At 38.5% G+C, this 16,312-nt stretch overlaps 1 protein-coding gene across 1 annotated transcript; it reads right to left on the bottom strand.

Moving 5' to 3' along the window:
• Positions 1 to 200: 200 nt before the first annotated feature.
• LOC102102730 (carbonic anhydrase 3-like) lies at positions 201 to 15,518 on the bottom strand. Its single transcript, XM_005517052.3, has 7 exons — positions 15,403 to 15,518; positions 14,347 to 14,544; positions 7,247 to 7,365; positions 6,312 to 6,404; positions 5,434 to 5,499; positions 4,424 to 4,579; positions 201 to 1,383 (listed from the first exon to the last, which is right to left on the bottom strand). Exons 1-7 carry the CDS (start codon positions 15,446 to 15,448, stop codon positions 1,264 to 1,266), a joined length of 798 nt encoding a protein of 265 aa, XP_005517109.1. The 5' UTR covers positions 15,449 to 15,518; the 3' UTR covers positions 201 to 1,263.
• Between the last annotated feature and the right edge of the window lie 794 nt (positions 15,519 to 16,312).

Raw genomic sequence — 16,312 nt, forward strand, 5'->3', positions numbered from 1 at the left:
AACAGATGTGGATGTCTCAAGGATGTAGCTATTTAGGTGTCACGTAAAACCGGTACACTTGTAGTTCAAGCATCTGAAAAAGATACTATGCATCGTCAGTTTCTACAGAGATAGAATACAGAGGAAATTGACAGGTCTTTCTTTAAAATTCTGTTACTTTTACATGTTTCTAAATAGTAAAAAACTACAGAAGAAAAAAATCTTAGGTAAATGTATTTATTATTGTTGGATTTTTTTTAATGCAGAAATACTGTTATTTCAATTAGAGGATTACAATCCTGTTTAATTGCTCTTTGTACTAAAACAAGACACAAAACCACATTGTTCAACTGCATTTTGATTAAGAATCCAACTGTAGTTTCAGATGTTTATGCACAAGTTTCATTGACAGCAGGATTGATTACATTTGTACATTAAATGAGAATTTGTCTCAAAAAATATTAGACTAAGGACTCTTTCTTTTAACACCCTTTTTACACAGAAAAGCTATTTGCATATATGAATAAAATATATACGAAGGATACAAAGACCAACTTCACAAAATTTATGTCACCTTGACTGCTACAATATTAAAATGGAAATTAGCCTTTTAATAAAGGGAACTAGTTGTGACACAAAAAGAAATAGCTCTTCCCCCTTCCCATAGGTTTAACTGCATATAACTCGGTGAATACAATTTTCAGAACAGACCTCTGTTTCACCTGTCCATTACTTTAAGAAAGTAAAAGTTTAGCTCTGTATCAATGATTATAACACAATTTCCTATCCTTCCATATTTTACATTCCAAAGATGAAAAGAGTTTATAATTTCCAAGAATGTTTTGTGGATTAACTGGTGCAGCTCAGAGCTGGATATGGATAATGTTGAAAACGTCTACTGAAAATTTAATGGTGAAACCAGTTACTTCTCTTAACTGAAACCTCTTTAGCATGCAATCAGACAAGCATAAAGGGACACGTGCACAATAGGAAATTGTTGTCTAATTATTAGTAGCTTCTTTCTTCCTTCCTTTGAACTATTAACAAAAGCTGATGTTAAAAAAGTTATGAAGAACCAAACAGATTCTCTACTTCCATTTTACAAGTAGAATTTGCCTAAATAAATGTTATCCTCTGAAAGTGAAATTCTCATTCCACAACTCGAGTTTCAGCCTCCAGATCAGCAGCTGGAGTTCTATGTAAATGCAGCAAAGGACACAAAACAAAAACACCTCTTATTTTGAGAGGTTGCCTCTCTCAGAGCCACCCAACAGAAGCCACATCCTAGAGGAACGACGCGCTCACCATCCTGAAATACCGTGGCTGAGTTGGGCGCCAGTTATCAACCAAGGGGTGATCAGGTTCGTTCTCGGCATTCTTGGAGAGGCTGCGGAGCTTCGCCATCTGCACAAGAGCAAAAATTGAAGTGTCCTGATGGAAATCCTTTGGGATCAAATCCACAGCCCAACAATTAAACTAAGGAGGTTGGTCCAGCTGTGGAAAAGTCTCCTTCAACGTTGTGAAGATGTCTTTCACCCCACCACCACAGGAAATGTACTCTGTTCTTTTCCTAGCAGTGATATTCTTAGGATAGTCAAAACAGAAAAATGAGTCCTATTTGAACAGAATTGTGAAAAACAGTGTCAAACTGTCTACAGCCAGAGAAACTGTGGGAAGTAGTCAGAAAATGTGAATACAGCTGCTTGTGCTGTAATAAACTTCTACTCTAATCCTGCCTTAGTGCCTGATAGTTAAGAATCCTTTAGAATTACAAGGTTTTAAAGCTGAATTATAAACTAATTGTTCATTTCCATGGTAAGTCTGCAGCAGAGGGTATATTTTTCTGCAGTGACACAAGAAGTCCATTATTTATTAATAACAGGAATTGGAATTTAAATCTAGATAAAGACTTGGTTAAGATTTCAAATGGTTTGTAAACAAGGTCTGCAGCTTGACTCTCCTTTGTTGATACCAAGGTGTGTTTCCTTTTTTGAGGGATGCCATATAAAGAGCCTAAAATAGTCAAAACTGTTTAACACTCTTTCTCTACTGCTTTCTGATTTTCAAAGGATGCAACATGCATACAGATACCCTGTACTCATTTCCTGTCACTACCACGCACTACACTAGACACAAAGCTCATCAGCTGTGATTTGGACATTTAGCCTGTCCCTGTTTGAATGACTTACCTTGAAAAGCACACACACATTTCCCCTGTAAACTTGAAAACATAGTGCAGGGCAGGCATCACCTTTGCTCACCAGGAGCTTCAATACACTGATGTATTTACTTTTTAGTACAGACTTCAAGGCCAATACAAGCAGAACTTCTGTCTACATTGTAAAACTTGGGTTCACTGTGGTTAAACTCGTTCCGTTCCAGTTTATGAACTGAGCTAGCTCGGGCATCTCAACATTACTCTTCACTGGACAGCTCAGAAAAGCCAGCCATCTCAGTCTGCCTGAACAATGATGAGGTCACATTTATAACCAGCAGAACATGCATCCAGTGGATTAATATTCTGAAATTAAATTTCAGATGAAGAATAATTTGTACAGAAGAGATGAAAATTTTTCATCTGTTTTGTTAATACTGATAAATTACTTTTAGAGAAGAGTGCTGGGGTTTATTATTTTTGAAATATCTGCTCTACTCAGTAAAAAACCAACATGTATTCAGGCTAAGATTACATAAAGATGAAAAAATTAGTCTGCAATTAGACAGAGTTATTCCACAGTTAAATTCCTGTTCTTTCATTAAAAGTAATCTGAGCAGCTAGGCCACCCACACTACCTCACTGGGATTTCTGGTGAATTGATTTTCCTGCAGAGCATTGATTTGCAGCGACTGCACTTCCCCTTGTGGCTAATATACAGTTACCATCTGGCTGCAAAAGCATCCAAGAAATCCACTGCAAATGCACACACACTTAAAATAATCACTATTAATGAGGCTGCCATGGTACTACACTGTCTAGGATTAGAAATAATTGGCAACACAATCCTCATATGAATATATTATTTAGAGGACAGGGACTCTGGAGTGAGGGAAGTATTTCTATTGTATTTCTAGACAATTAACTCGTACATGCTTCCAATTCTGCCTGAAAAGCAGCTACCTCAGGGTAAGAGTCAATGTCTTGTCTTTATTAATCTTTAACTTAGATGCTCCATTTTTTCTACAAGAGGGATAGTTAAAGAACAGTCTTGTATGTTTTCCAAAAATGCACTAATTTTAGAACAGCTGAGAAAAAGACCATGACCCAAACACCTTTTGACTACCTTTTGTAGTCAAAAAGTCTTTTCATAAAGCTGGATCAATAATATGGTTAGTTCTTTTAAAATGCATTTTAAATCAGAGATGCTCAATAATGACTACACTTTTCCTAATATAATTTGTAGCTGATCTTCTGTAATATGAACATCTTAAGATGATTCATTTTGTGGAAACCAGTCAGTCAGACTGTATTTGTTGTTTTCACATAAGTACCCACTTTAGAATAGCCCCCATATTTTAATATTTGGATGGACAAAGAAACAGAAGGCAGAGCAATTCAATAAGCTCTGAAAATACATGAACACATTACCATATTTCATCTACTGCCAGGTAAGGTTCTCATCATACCTGGGTTGTATTACTTAAAAGATAAAGAGCCAGTTAAATACAAAGTACTAGAAAATAAAAATATTTCCTTTTTGTGATAACATGCACATCCAATGAATACATTAAACACATTATCATCTTGAAAACCTAAAATGAAAAGTTATGTGTCCAAATACAACATCTACATAATATGTCAGTCCCTTGATGAATATTCATATGCTTTATATCTGGAGCCTTGAAATTTGTGGTACTGTATCATTAGGCTGCTGACTAGAGGAATAACCTCAGATGAGAAAACAGACTTGTGTGGTAAGAGTAGAATCATAGGCTGAAATGTGCTGAAAGAGGGCATTCAAATTCCTGTAACTGGACTTGGGAGAAAATTAGGAGGGGAAATTAACAAGAAATACTTCTTTACAGTAAGTGACCAAAGAAGTTTTTGACATTAACAATAAATTATAGTTAGCTGTTGTTGCTCCCGTTTGTGAAAATGTAGCCAGTATGCCTTTCAAAAACAGGTATCAAGCATGTAATTCAACATTTCCAGCTTGCACTCCCATCTGCAATGCAGGGCAGACAGAGTCACCAATCCCATTACATTTGTATTCTGAAAAATTATGTTTTTGAAAGAAAACTCTTACCAACTACACTGTGGTATGTTTTTACTAATTTAAAAAGCTCTCTAATGTCTGTGGGCTCGAAGTACCATGGTGTTGGATGTGGGCTAGTTCTTCACTCTCCTTTTAATCCTGTAATTTCTCACAAAACCAGTGGTTGTTTTCCTTGTCAAAAGAATACATTCAGGTTATGGCATGTAAATAAAATGAAGGGGGAAGTTTACCTGGTCTGAACTGACTATGATGGGCTCTCTAAGAATAATCCAGGTAACACACTCTTCACAAGGTGGAGTAGTGACAGATCCATGGTATGTCCAGTAGTCATGAGATTTAGGGAAAAGAATTGAAGGATCAAAGTTTGGAAAAGGAGCATTTTTTCCCTACAAAATAAAAACAAAAACACAACAAAACCAAACAGAAAACTCTTCAACAAATCTAGCCAAGATTACTGTAAAACTCTGTTATTTTAAGAAACAGGGAATGACTCTGATATTTCAAATGTATTAACTGAGGAAAGTAAGCACAGATCTACACAAGCTAAAATGGTGCAGTAAGATAGGTGGACTAAATGACCCTCACAGATGGGCCCAGAGAAAGCATGATGAAACAGAAAACTCCATGATGCTACTTGTACATGAGCTAACTCATGGGAAGTGCTGTCCAGTACCAATGTGTTTCACTCATATCTGGGCAGAAATACTCCTTCTTCTGGTCTTTCTTATGGAAATTCTATTGAATATTGCATTAGGTCACCATACAACAAAGTGAGACAGGTACAACTTTCATATTTGTGCTAATAACAAGCAAGACAGCCTATGAAACGTGAGATTTATCACATAATGTTATCTAGGACACAAATGTCTAGTCAGTGGCATTTCCAGAGATCCATTAGGCATCCTACATATTAAGGCCAAATGGACCAATTTCTAAGTATGTCTTTTATTTGGCACTGTCCACTGAGGCAATAAGGTTCCATGCCTAGTTTTTAGGTGAGCAAAGACTGGGGAAATTACTAATTTTCACCAAACTCATAAGCCCCACTAAAGTCAAGGAAGGCTGATGGAAGAAATGATTTTTCATATTAAGGAAAAGCTACCCACGGTTTTATTCCCAAATATATTCTGGAAATGTTGCAGAGCAGAATTTGCAAACCAGAAAGTCAGACACTGTGGGGTTTTTTTTGGTTTTTTTTTTTTTAGCAATTTTACTAGAATGAAAAGGCCAACATCATTACCTTTGTTTTGATAGCATTTATTTCTTCAAGAATTCTCTTCATCTCTGCTTTGGGAGTTTCCCCTACCTGTAAAGAAGAAAGTGTGAGCTAAGCAAGGAGTTCTGCTTGACCAGGTTTCTTTTCTCCTATTTTTCTATATGAGCATCTAAACATATATCAAGTATAAAATTATAATGAATTAACCTAACCCATCACCCCTACCAGCTTGGTAAGCCATGACTTCTGTCTGTTACCTCTGCCTCCACCCCAACAGATGTTATGATGCAAAGGAGGAAATTGTATCAGTACAGAAATTTTATCATAACAGGTAATTTCACAACACAGATTTCATGGTCAGATATATTGTTTGCAATTGCTGATCTCAAAAGAGACATCCAGCTTTCTATCTCTAGTGCTGTCTCTAGTGGATGTGAATTGAACAAGACAGAGCAACAGCTAATATTTCAGGCTTAGGGTGAATGCCCCTAAAAGGATTTTTAAAAAAGCATGAATAATATGTATTGCCTGTGAGACAGTTCTGTTTGAGAGAAAGTTCATGAAAAACCCAGAAGAGATACATGTCCTTGAAATCTGTCCCCAGTTAGCAAAAAAGACAGCTGACTGCTGTTGGTCAGAGGGCCATTTCTGACACGTGTCCCCATTCCATGAGCCACATAGTGACACAATAGCTGCAGGGACAAGTGTGTATAGTTTTGGATACCACTTGAGATAATGACTCATGCTCTGTAACTTGAAAAGGATACATTACTGAAAGTCAACCCCTTCAATGTGGTAGGATCCCTAGAAAATATATCCAGAGGGTTCTGCTTTTTTTTAACCCTCTAAGAATAGAAACTCCATAGCATCAATGCAAAGAAGGGTTGCATGCTTCTACTTACTTGCAAAAATATGGCCAAAACAGCTATCCCATCAGTTCTTCTCTTAGCATCAAGGTAATTACTGTATTTGGGATTCCAGTGTAACAAATGTAGCTTGAAACAAAGGAAAATGTGTAAAAAAAACCCATTATTCAACAGCAAGCCATCAGAGGCTTAATTTACAGTTCTTAACATAATTGTGTGAGTTGAGGCAACAAGGAATGATATTGAGACCTTCCAAGAAGGAGAAAAAAAAAAAAAGGACAGCAAAGTCCTATATCATTTATATCTCTCATACATTATTAATTATAGTCATATTTGCTTTAAAATAAACTATAAATATCTGAAAAATAAATTGAAAAAAAATAATAAGAATCTCATCTTTAAGCTGAAGAAAAGTTGCTTAAGTAAGCAGGTAGAACATGCAGCTCAGACATCATCTACATATATGTGATTCATTTCCATTTGGCATTCAAATTACAGCAATTCTGTCAAAGAATCCATATGAATGCCCTTCATGTATATTATTAGTCTACATTTTTCATTTTCATTACAATCCTAAAGTGTTGAAGAACCAAGGTAATTCATTCTTCCCCCCTGATTTTTATCACTGCAATTTGTACTTCTACCATCATTCTATATTTTCAGAATACTGTTTTAGTAAGTTTGGATTGCTTCTGAGTAATTCAGTCTTGCTGTGCTGTTTCACACCACACTGATTTGAGAACATGGAAACCTTTGTTTCACACAGAATTTTTCATTTCTCCTGCTGTGAGAATGACTTCAACCTGAATCATGTTTATAGGAATCGATGGAACCAAGAATAAAAAGGCAAAGATAAATAAATAAAAAGAACTCCCTGAAAAATAGAGAAATTACTAATTTTGTCCCACCAGAACAACAGCGGCAAATTTTATTTTACAACCTGTTTTAAAGAAAGTAATGGTGAGTCTTACCTCTCCTGCATACCTCACTCCATTCACAACATGCTCGGAGCCGTGGTCATCAGACGAGCCCCAGTGGAAGTGCAGCTGCCGCAGCCTGTAGACCCCTGGAAGTGGCCCACCTCTCAGCACTGCAATTGACAATCTGCAACAGCATCAGACTCAACGATCTCCCAATTCTTTCAAATGAAGTACATACGTATCTACAATATTTACACATGTATTTACATATTTGCTGCACAGATGCTCTGTGTTCTGAAAATCTGCACTGATTTCAGCCACATGTCAGGCAATCACCAGCTATAAGCACCTATAGGCAGAGGAGAACTTTTGTGTCTAGGCTTCCACTACAGTCACTGGAGATCACTGATTTAATTCAGCTGCATAAATGTGCACCTAGTACTTTCTGGAATAATCCAGAGACACATCCAGAGATTGAGAGATGTGGTCCAGGATCTGTGGAAGATCTGTATGTTCTAAACCAATATCTGGAGGCAAGGGGAAATAAATTAGGTTATCAAACATTACATGGGATGCCTGTGTTTGGGTAACTGAATTAACCCCTAATCAGAACAGTCAAGCCTCTAGAGTAATTATTCTTGCCTTAAAGCAGACACTCAACAGGCAGTGTATTCTCTGGACTCCTAGAACTCCAACTCTGTTACCTCAAATGGCAGTCTAGATATAACACATCAACTTTTAAAATCCCAAATTTAACACCTAAATTTAGATATCTTAATCTCCCCTAGATTCAATTCAGGAATTTGCTGATGTGAAAGTAAGCAAACATAACCACAATTAAGATCAACCACTAAGTGCTAGATGATAAACAAATTCCCACAAAACACTACAAAATTGTGTATCTTACTGCAGGCTATGACTTATTTGTTTAAAAGGTTGGGAAACTACTGATGCTGCTTCTGCAATAATGGCTGCTCCCTCCAGTTATGGAATAAGAGAAAGAAAGCAGCAAATAAATCAGAAAAGCAGTCACTGAAAGTGCAAGCTATTTTCTAAACAAAAATTCAGCCTGTGATGAATGGTATCTACTATTCTAGTAATGTCACCATTTTTAAATAATAATGTAAATGAAGGTGGTCTATTTGAAAGGATCAATAAAATAAAAAGAACATCTTTACATTCACCAAATACTAAAAAATGCTCAACTCTCATTCACTTTTTTTGAGAATAGAAGTTATAGCATTCCTATAAAACATTCAGCAGCTCTCAAGAACAGGTCTTTATATTCCAGAGAAAAATATCCTTCAATCTGAAAATGATGAAATCCATTATCATCTCAAGAAATACAGCACTAAGAGTTGAGCAAGCTGCTATTCTCAACAAATTCCTTTTACCTCTTCCCATAGACATTCAGAACTGTGGTGAACACAATCAGGGTAAGAGTAGTAGCTGACAAGGCCATCAATTCTCCATTAAAATAGATCTGTAAGGCCAAATAATCCTCTTTAAGGTAAAAATATGTCATTATTTCCACTGATGGGCCATCAGCAGACGTTTTTGACTGGGCATTAGGTGAAGCTCTGCCTAATCTCATGCCAACACATTCCAGCTTAACTCATCTATAAATAGACAGTAATTTCTGCCTAGCACACTTTAGGCAGAAAAAATGATGCAAACAACACCTCCTGAAGGAAAAAAGAGGCATTTCCTTTCTTTTAATTACAAGTGTGTAGTATTGAACATATAAATACATAAAATGACAGTGTAAGTAAATGAAATTTTCCTGCACATTAAAAAGGGAAAAAGTAAACAAAACCATTATGAGAATGAAGTTCTACAATATTTAAAACATTAAAAATCCCACACTATGTCTGCATAGCTCAAAATTAGTAAGAGGGTTCTTTTTAAGCATGTGCTTTGGAACTTAAATTCTAAACATATTTTTATCCTCTTGGACTTTTGTTTTCAATACTAAAAAAATAAAAATGCACAATCATATAACAGAAAAAGAATATAAAAGAAGATATATGGTATCTTGACATTCTTTTTCAGCAATGTTTGCATATATTAACTACATGTAACGGGGAATTTTTCTGACAATTACTACACAGGAATTGTTCACCTTAAATATCTGCAAGTCACAGCAGAATTACCAAAATGTAACTCCCTTAAACTTGCTTTCATTAAAGTAATGTGGCCCAGGTGCAAGAATATACAAACCAGCTGAGGAAGACAGGGGAGAAAAGTATTCACTCCTTTTTTGGTGCCTTATTGCTGCAAACTCTCATCCCATTGCTCACTGACTGACTCTAAATGGGTTTGCACATCACCCTCAATGACCCAGCAGTGCCTGATACCAGATATAAAAACGTCACGTTTCTCTTGCCTAAATTCTGTGCCCCCCACACATCCACACTGAAGAATGATCTATTATGGAACAATCCTGCATGGACACACACACAAGGACATCTGGTCTGGAAAAAAGCTCACCTTTTATTTGATCCATCATCAGCTGAGCAGCATGAGACAAAACAAGCTAATAAAAGAATGGGCTTTCTTCACTTTCTAAGTAATCACTAGGGCAAGTGTTGCACGGAAGGATGTAACTAAGGCAAGAAAACCTCGTCTCTCACTCTCTCTATGACACAGCCAAATGAAGGTGTCATGCAGTTGAGAGAAGATGGCTACTCCAGTCACTTTAGCTAGCTGGGTGCCCTTGACAACAGAAAAGTGACAAGCAGGTTTTCAAATATGTGCATCCACTTGCTGAGCAGCTTCTGTAGGGGTCTGGTTGTTAACCTGTGCTAGGCTCAATTGTCATTTGCTCTCACTAAAGTAAAACTGGCAAAGTCATCTTATACAAATGCCTTTCCTGTGTGTTGTAAAGGCATATCACGAAAGCCAGGTGGAAAAACCAACAGAGAGCAATACAGACTCCTGAGATGAACTGTGGTTATAAACATGAGAAGAAATGACTGTTCTAGTAAGATTTATGATCTTGCATCCTGCCAAATCCGTAAAATTAACTGGTAAACCACAATGAAATTAAGTTAGTAATGTACTACTTTTGACAATTGAAAAGACACATTATCTTTGTTATGCTGCTTCATAATAGAATCTAACAGTGCAGCACAGAACCCACAGGTGTTTCACATCACTGTCACATTTTATAAGCCATAAAAAAGCCTCTGCTCAGAAGAGGATCTCTATAGTGAAACCATCTAGCTAACTGCAGGGTAAAATGTATTTCCTAAAAGCTTTTGGAACTCAGATTTCAATTCTCACTGAAATTTCCTTTAAGCAAGCACTGAATAGATATGCAGCAGGATTACTTTTGTTTCTATTTGCACTTTGTACTCTTTTAGGGACAGACTGGGAAAAAGAGGGTTCGGACAGAAATCTGTTGGCCTGCCACCCACCCTCACCTACACTGTAACACTTTTGCCAGTTTTGTGCCCCTGGATCACAGCCTGTTTGTTCATCAGTGAGCTCCCAAATCATCTTTGTGATCTGCGCAGGGCTGAATAGGTGGCTGCCCCACTTCCAGGGACAGAAAACTGACAGTCCTCTGTGTACCTGTAGTTTCACCAGGCCCTTGACTAGAATTAAAAGTAAAGCACTTTCAATTCTAACAATGGAAATTTGAAGTTAACAGAAGCTCAAATCCTAAATTCTCTGTACCCAAGTACAGGAGTTCTCAATACCTTCATGCAGACACGAGAAATAACAGATGTGTTGTTACACTTAAGGAAGAATTTAACTTTCAGGCCTTTTGCCTTATGCAGTACAGCCATTGAGTGGTACCACAACTATGAAACTACTGGGATTTAGTGGTGCTATTCTTGTAACAGCTACTGGTTTTCTCCAGTGGAAATTCAGCAGACAAAATGTTAAGTAATCTTTTGTAGGAAGCAACCAAAACTGGAACGTCTATGGACAGACTTCCCCTGGTTTAATTGAAGTTACTGGGGTCTGTCCTCAGTCTATAATAACTGGTGAACAAATGTTTTATTTACCAGAAGTTGATAATCAAAATTTCATTTGCAAAAATGAATGAGATTTCCCACAAAGGGGTATCTGAGGAAATGCTGGCCACAAGCCCTAATCATGCTAAAAGAGCTGATTAGCAATAAGCTCCAACTTCTTACAGTAACTGTCTCTCATTTTTTATTTTTTTTTTTCATGATCCATTTTCAAAGCCACATGTTTCTTTGACAGGAAAAGATTCTGAAAACAGCATCAAGGTAACCCTGTATGAATGTGTACCTGCACTGAGGTACTCCAAGCCCTTAAATGTCATCCATCCAAAAGCCAGTAAAAAAAGAAGTAGGAATCTGTTTGTTTGATGAATGTCCAAAGGAAGTGCCAACAAAAACAACAAAGAGGGAAGATGAAGGAAGGTATCCATGTGACACAGCCTTAGTGTATCTCTCCTCAGCTGCTCTGTCTGGGTTCCATTACCAGACTTTTGGATTTTTACTGTATCTCAATCCAACACTTCAGTGTAACCATCTAACCAAGCTATTGCAACAAAAGCCAAAGAGTCATTAACTATAATAATTATAGTATAATTATATATTATATAATTATATAATTATAATAATATAATTTGTTATATCTATATAATAAATATATAATATAAATAAATATTATATCTATATAACATATATTATATAATATATATTTATTATATAGATATTGTTATATCTATATAATAAGTATATATATCAAAAAGCATAAAGACAATTGTCCCACCAGCTAGAAGCTCTCAGGACACTTCTCTGATATGAATATTTTTTTAATTTTAGAAAGAAGTGGATTCTGATAGTGGAAATAAGATTCCACCCAAATTCAAACCAAAACTGGGTCACTGCTGGATCTAAAAGAGTATCTGAATTGCCAATCAGGCCAAAAAACCATAGCAGTGGTAGGCTGCCAAAGTACCCAAGTTCTGGTGTGTTTTACTGGGCCCAGCCACCTAGAAGGTTTGTCTTCAGCTCCTAGTTCTCTCCTCAATTTTCAGGCTCCAGACCACACCTGCAATCATTTTACAGTGCATAAGGTCCATCTACATCTTTACAGTAAGACAGGAAACTGTCCACAAGAATCCATTAACTTGTATGGATAAGCAGCAGAGACATGGTACTGCTCCTACAGCAACTTTATCTGTCAGCAAAGTCAGCAAAGCTTTCAATTTTGTAGCAGATTCTCTAAGTTCAGACTTTATAAATAGCTGGAAATAAATTCTCAAATTCCTTCCACTAGTCTAACCCCAAACATAAAAGTAATAAGGTCTTTTTCAATTTAATACCTGAGTTACATTGGATGACACTCTAATTGTCTGAATTTAAGAAACTATCCCCAGTTGTGAATACTCCAAGTGTTTTTGGCAGGATACACAATGGATGTAAAACTTGGAGGCATACAAAGTAATTAATTTTATCACTCACCTTGGCAACTTAGTCAGCAATCTATTTTATCCAAACTAATGAAAATCTAGACAGAAGTACAGATATGGGTATGACCACTATAACTGGAAGAAGTCAGGAAAATAAATGAAGCCATTAGTTTTCTGGTTAACTCAGACAGAGTGACAGACACATACACATACATAGAGAGAATGAATGTCTTTGTTCCAAAGGAATAAAAGTTTCATTCCTATATGATCACTATTGCCTACGTATGTTTTGTACAGCTGGTGGTTCTTTTGCATAAAAAATAAGCCATTGCACATATCCTAAAAAACTCAATATGTGTTCAAGCCAGTAGGAGTATGCACAGTGGAATTCGTCCTGCAATTAGCATTATATTAGAGAAAGAACACCACCCACAGACACTGCAGGCAACGGTATAACAAAGGAAACATAACAACAAACACTGAATGTTTCTTGACTTCAAAGAGTTGAGATATACACCTACTTTTTTTTTTTGCATTGAGTTGCTTTTTATTTCTGAGATCAAAACAACCGTTACTGAGCAGCTCATCTGAAAGAATTTTCAGAACATTCTGAAACTTTCTGCTCTTCATTGTGAGTGTTGCATCCATGCTGTAGATTACTCTGCCTGGATACTGCCTCCCATTGAAAATTTGAGTTATTTTAACAATAATTGCACTTTTATTTTCATGCAGAAGATGCAACCACTGGTATATCTGATGCTGTTCTAACTAACAGAACAGATGGTAAAAATACGGTAATAGTCATGGAGCTCTCATGTGCCACAGCTACATTTCTGTACTTGTATCATTTTATGTGACAATAATATTTTTCTTCAAATAACATTGAAAATTCCCACTTTGCTAGAAAAAGTTACAAAACTCTTGACTGCATAGTAATTGTAAGTTTTGATAGTATATTAACTAGTCCAGCTTACAAACATTTTGATCCTCAGTTTCATGAAACCCAAGTAATTAGTTAAAAATCCATTAAATCAAATCCATGTCCATATATACTTAACATTAAACAATCTATTAGTAAAATTTCTCCTAGTAACTACAGCTGTCAGTCCTAGCTATACAGAAAGTGGAAGTTTTAATGCAGGTAAGAAATAAGTCTGTACACTGCATGCTCTCATAGCTGCAAGTGGATAAAATATATCAAATGTTATATGACACAACTGAAGTTATCAGCCCTACAATCTTCATTAAGACAAAACCTCATGAATGCCAGGAAGAGTTTTAACTGATTAAATACTGTGACGTTGTAGCAACACCTAGGTTGTCACTTCATTTACCACAAATTACATGGATAGAGTTCTTAAATATTGTAACTTAAGATGTTCTGCTGGGCATCTCAGATAGGTAAAATGGAATTCAGCTCTCACAGATAAAGCCTGGGCCTCCTTTGTCCTGGAAAGCTACACAATTGCAATGACTTTTTGCAGCCCCAGAAATTTATCTCACACCTTATTTCACCTTGTACCAAGTTTCTTTATGGTTCTCTCCATTCCCTAGGATTTTACTGATCAATTTTAAAAGGAGTCCCAGAAGTTCCCCACCAGCAGCACAGGGCACCTGGTCAGAGAAACCTGTACATCACACACAGGCAATACACAGTACCCTTCTGACAGCCTGAACATTCAGAGCAGGCTCTTCCATGCAAATTAAGGAACAGCCACTTACATATAATGACAGAGATGGAAACAAAACTGACCTGATCTATCGAATGAATCATCAAATACAACTCTGCAGGTTTTCCCATTATTGAGGATGGTCTTAGCTGCACCAGGATCGTAACTAGCAAACCATGGTAGTAAAGAACTATCATAATGCACCTCTTTGTTATTGATTTCAATTGGTGACTGATGGCGTCCTTTTGCAAAAGGGTAATTTTTGTGCCACTGATCTGGTCCTACAAAAAAGTAGAGAAGTATCATAAAAATCTTTTCCAGAGAGATATACTTGATACAATTAATCCAAGCTTGGCTTTGCTTAAGTACAGAACATCATTTAAGTGCATTAATAAGTAATTACCTAGTTGTTATTCATGCCCTATCAAGACTTTCACTGTATAAAAGGCAACCAGATTGATTTCTAGCTGGAATACTAGATACTTCAAGTCCTTCAACTGAACCTAAACTCTTACACCAACCTCACGACTAACTACTAGGAGATAATATGCCAAGGAAGAAAACCAGAGGTGTATAGTCCAAGTCCAGCAGTGGCTAGAAACATGATATACCCAAATGATTCAAATGTGGCACCATGTAGCCATATGCGACAAGAAAAGGTCACTTTTCTCTGGACATGCCAAGAACGTGAAGCATGGACTTAATTACCATTATGGTTTTACCGAGGAGTTCATGTGGGAAAAGCCTAACCAATGCTGAGCTGCTCTTCCTGCAGCAGGGGAGAGTGCAGAACAAGAGATCACCAATACCCCAACCTCTCCAGGCAGGCGGGGCCTGCAGCCCAGCACTGCTCTTCCCGCATTAGGGCTAGCCTAAAGCCGGATTTTACTACGTCGAATTTTAATTTTCATTAACAGTCAGAAAACTGACTTTATTTAACTTAAAGAACCCCTGCCATTGACCTCTCCTTCCACCAGCTTCGCCTCTTCCGTGCCTGCGAGCGACAACCGAGCGGCCTCGGCCCCGCCACCTGCAGAGCCCCGGGCCCGCCCGGAGCCCGCATCCCCCGCCACGCTCCCTCGGGAAGCGGGGCCCCCGCTTCCCCCGGGTTTCGGTGCCGGGAGGAGGGGGCCGCTCACCGTTGTCGCTGTCGTAGCCCCAGGGGTAGTAGTTGGGGTTGATCATGGTGCGGTGCAGGCGGCTCTGGCAGGACAGCGGCCTCGTCTCACGCCGGCTTTTTATAGACTCCCGCCAAATCCATGCCCGTCCCCGCCGCCCGAGGGCCGGGAGGGCCCCGGGGCGGGGGCGGGGAGAGCCGCGCCGCCCGCCCGGCTGCCGCTGTCCCGGGAATGCGGGAAAGGAGCCGGCCCGGGACAGGGCCGGGACCGCCCAGCGAGGGGAAAGGGCTGCCACCGCCTGTCCCGGAGCCCAAGAGATGGGAATACAGAAGAGCACGAACGGCCAGCACTAGACACAGGCAATGCAGGAATAGTTTTAAAATTCCAGTGATATATGTACGCATCCATGCGCGGATTCGCAACCAGATCAACCGGGAAGCTTTAGCCTGGCTGGCTGCTGAAGTGAAATGTGCGGGTCGCAGGCAGGCTGGCGTGGCGTTTTATGGCTGTTTGCAGGAAGCCGCCTTGGCGTAAGGCCTGTCCGGCTGGGAGAGGCCGGGTGTCCCCCCAGGGGACCCGCTGGAGCCGTGTTTGCCCCTGGGTGCGCGGCACAGCGCGGAGCCAGGGCCCAGCAGGGGGGCAGAGGATGAATCCAACAGCGTTTGCTTGTAAATGGCTGTCACAGGTTCACACCCTTCCCCATGAAATTCCCGTGTGTTCGCCTGGGTTCCAGCGCTGCTCCCTGCTGTGCGGTCTCTCGTTGCCTTCATAAACAGCTTCCCTGCAAAAATTCAGTGGCATTATTTGCTCCACCCTTTAAAAAGGTGCTGCTTCCTCCACTGCAAGGTTTCTTGGTAAGTGGAAATCATTAAACTAGTTGAAGATTCAGCTCCTGCCAGCTCCAGATAAAATCGTTATTATCAAATTAAGC

The sequence above is a fragment of the Pseudopodoces humilis genome, chromosome 1, assembly GCF_049639895.1.
Source record: "Pseudopodoces humilis isolate 2021_Gansu_Grassland_sample_001 chromosome 1, ASM4963989v1, whole genome shotgun sequence".
Taxonomy (NCBI): Eukaryota; Metazoa; Chordata; class Aves; order Passeriformes; family Paridae; genus Pseudopodoces; species Pseudopodoces humilis.

Bases quoted from the DNA above. Each gene is read 5' to 3' on its own strand.
- LOC102102730 (XM_005517052.3), bottom strand. From the start codon at position 15,448: ATGATCAACCCCAACTACTACCCCTGGGGCTACGACAGCGACAACG. The intron at 6,405-7,246 runs GTAAGACTCACC...CTTTGTTTCAAG, and splicing joins GAGTGAGGTATGCAGGAGAG to CTACATTTGTTACACTGGAA. The intron at 4,580-5,433 runs GTAATGATGTTG...TTTATTTTGTAG, and splicing joins TAAATGCTATCAAAACAAAG to GGAAAAAATGCTCCTTTTCC.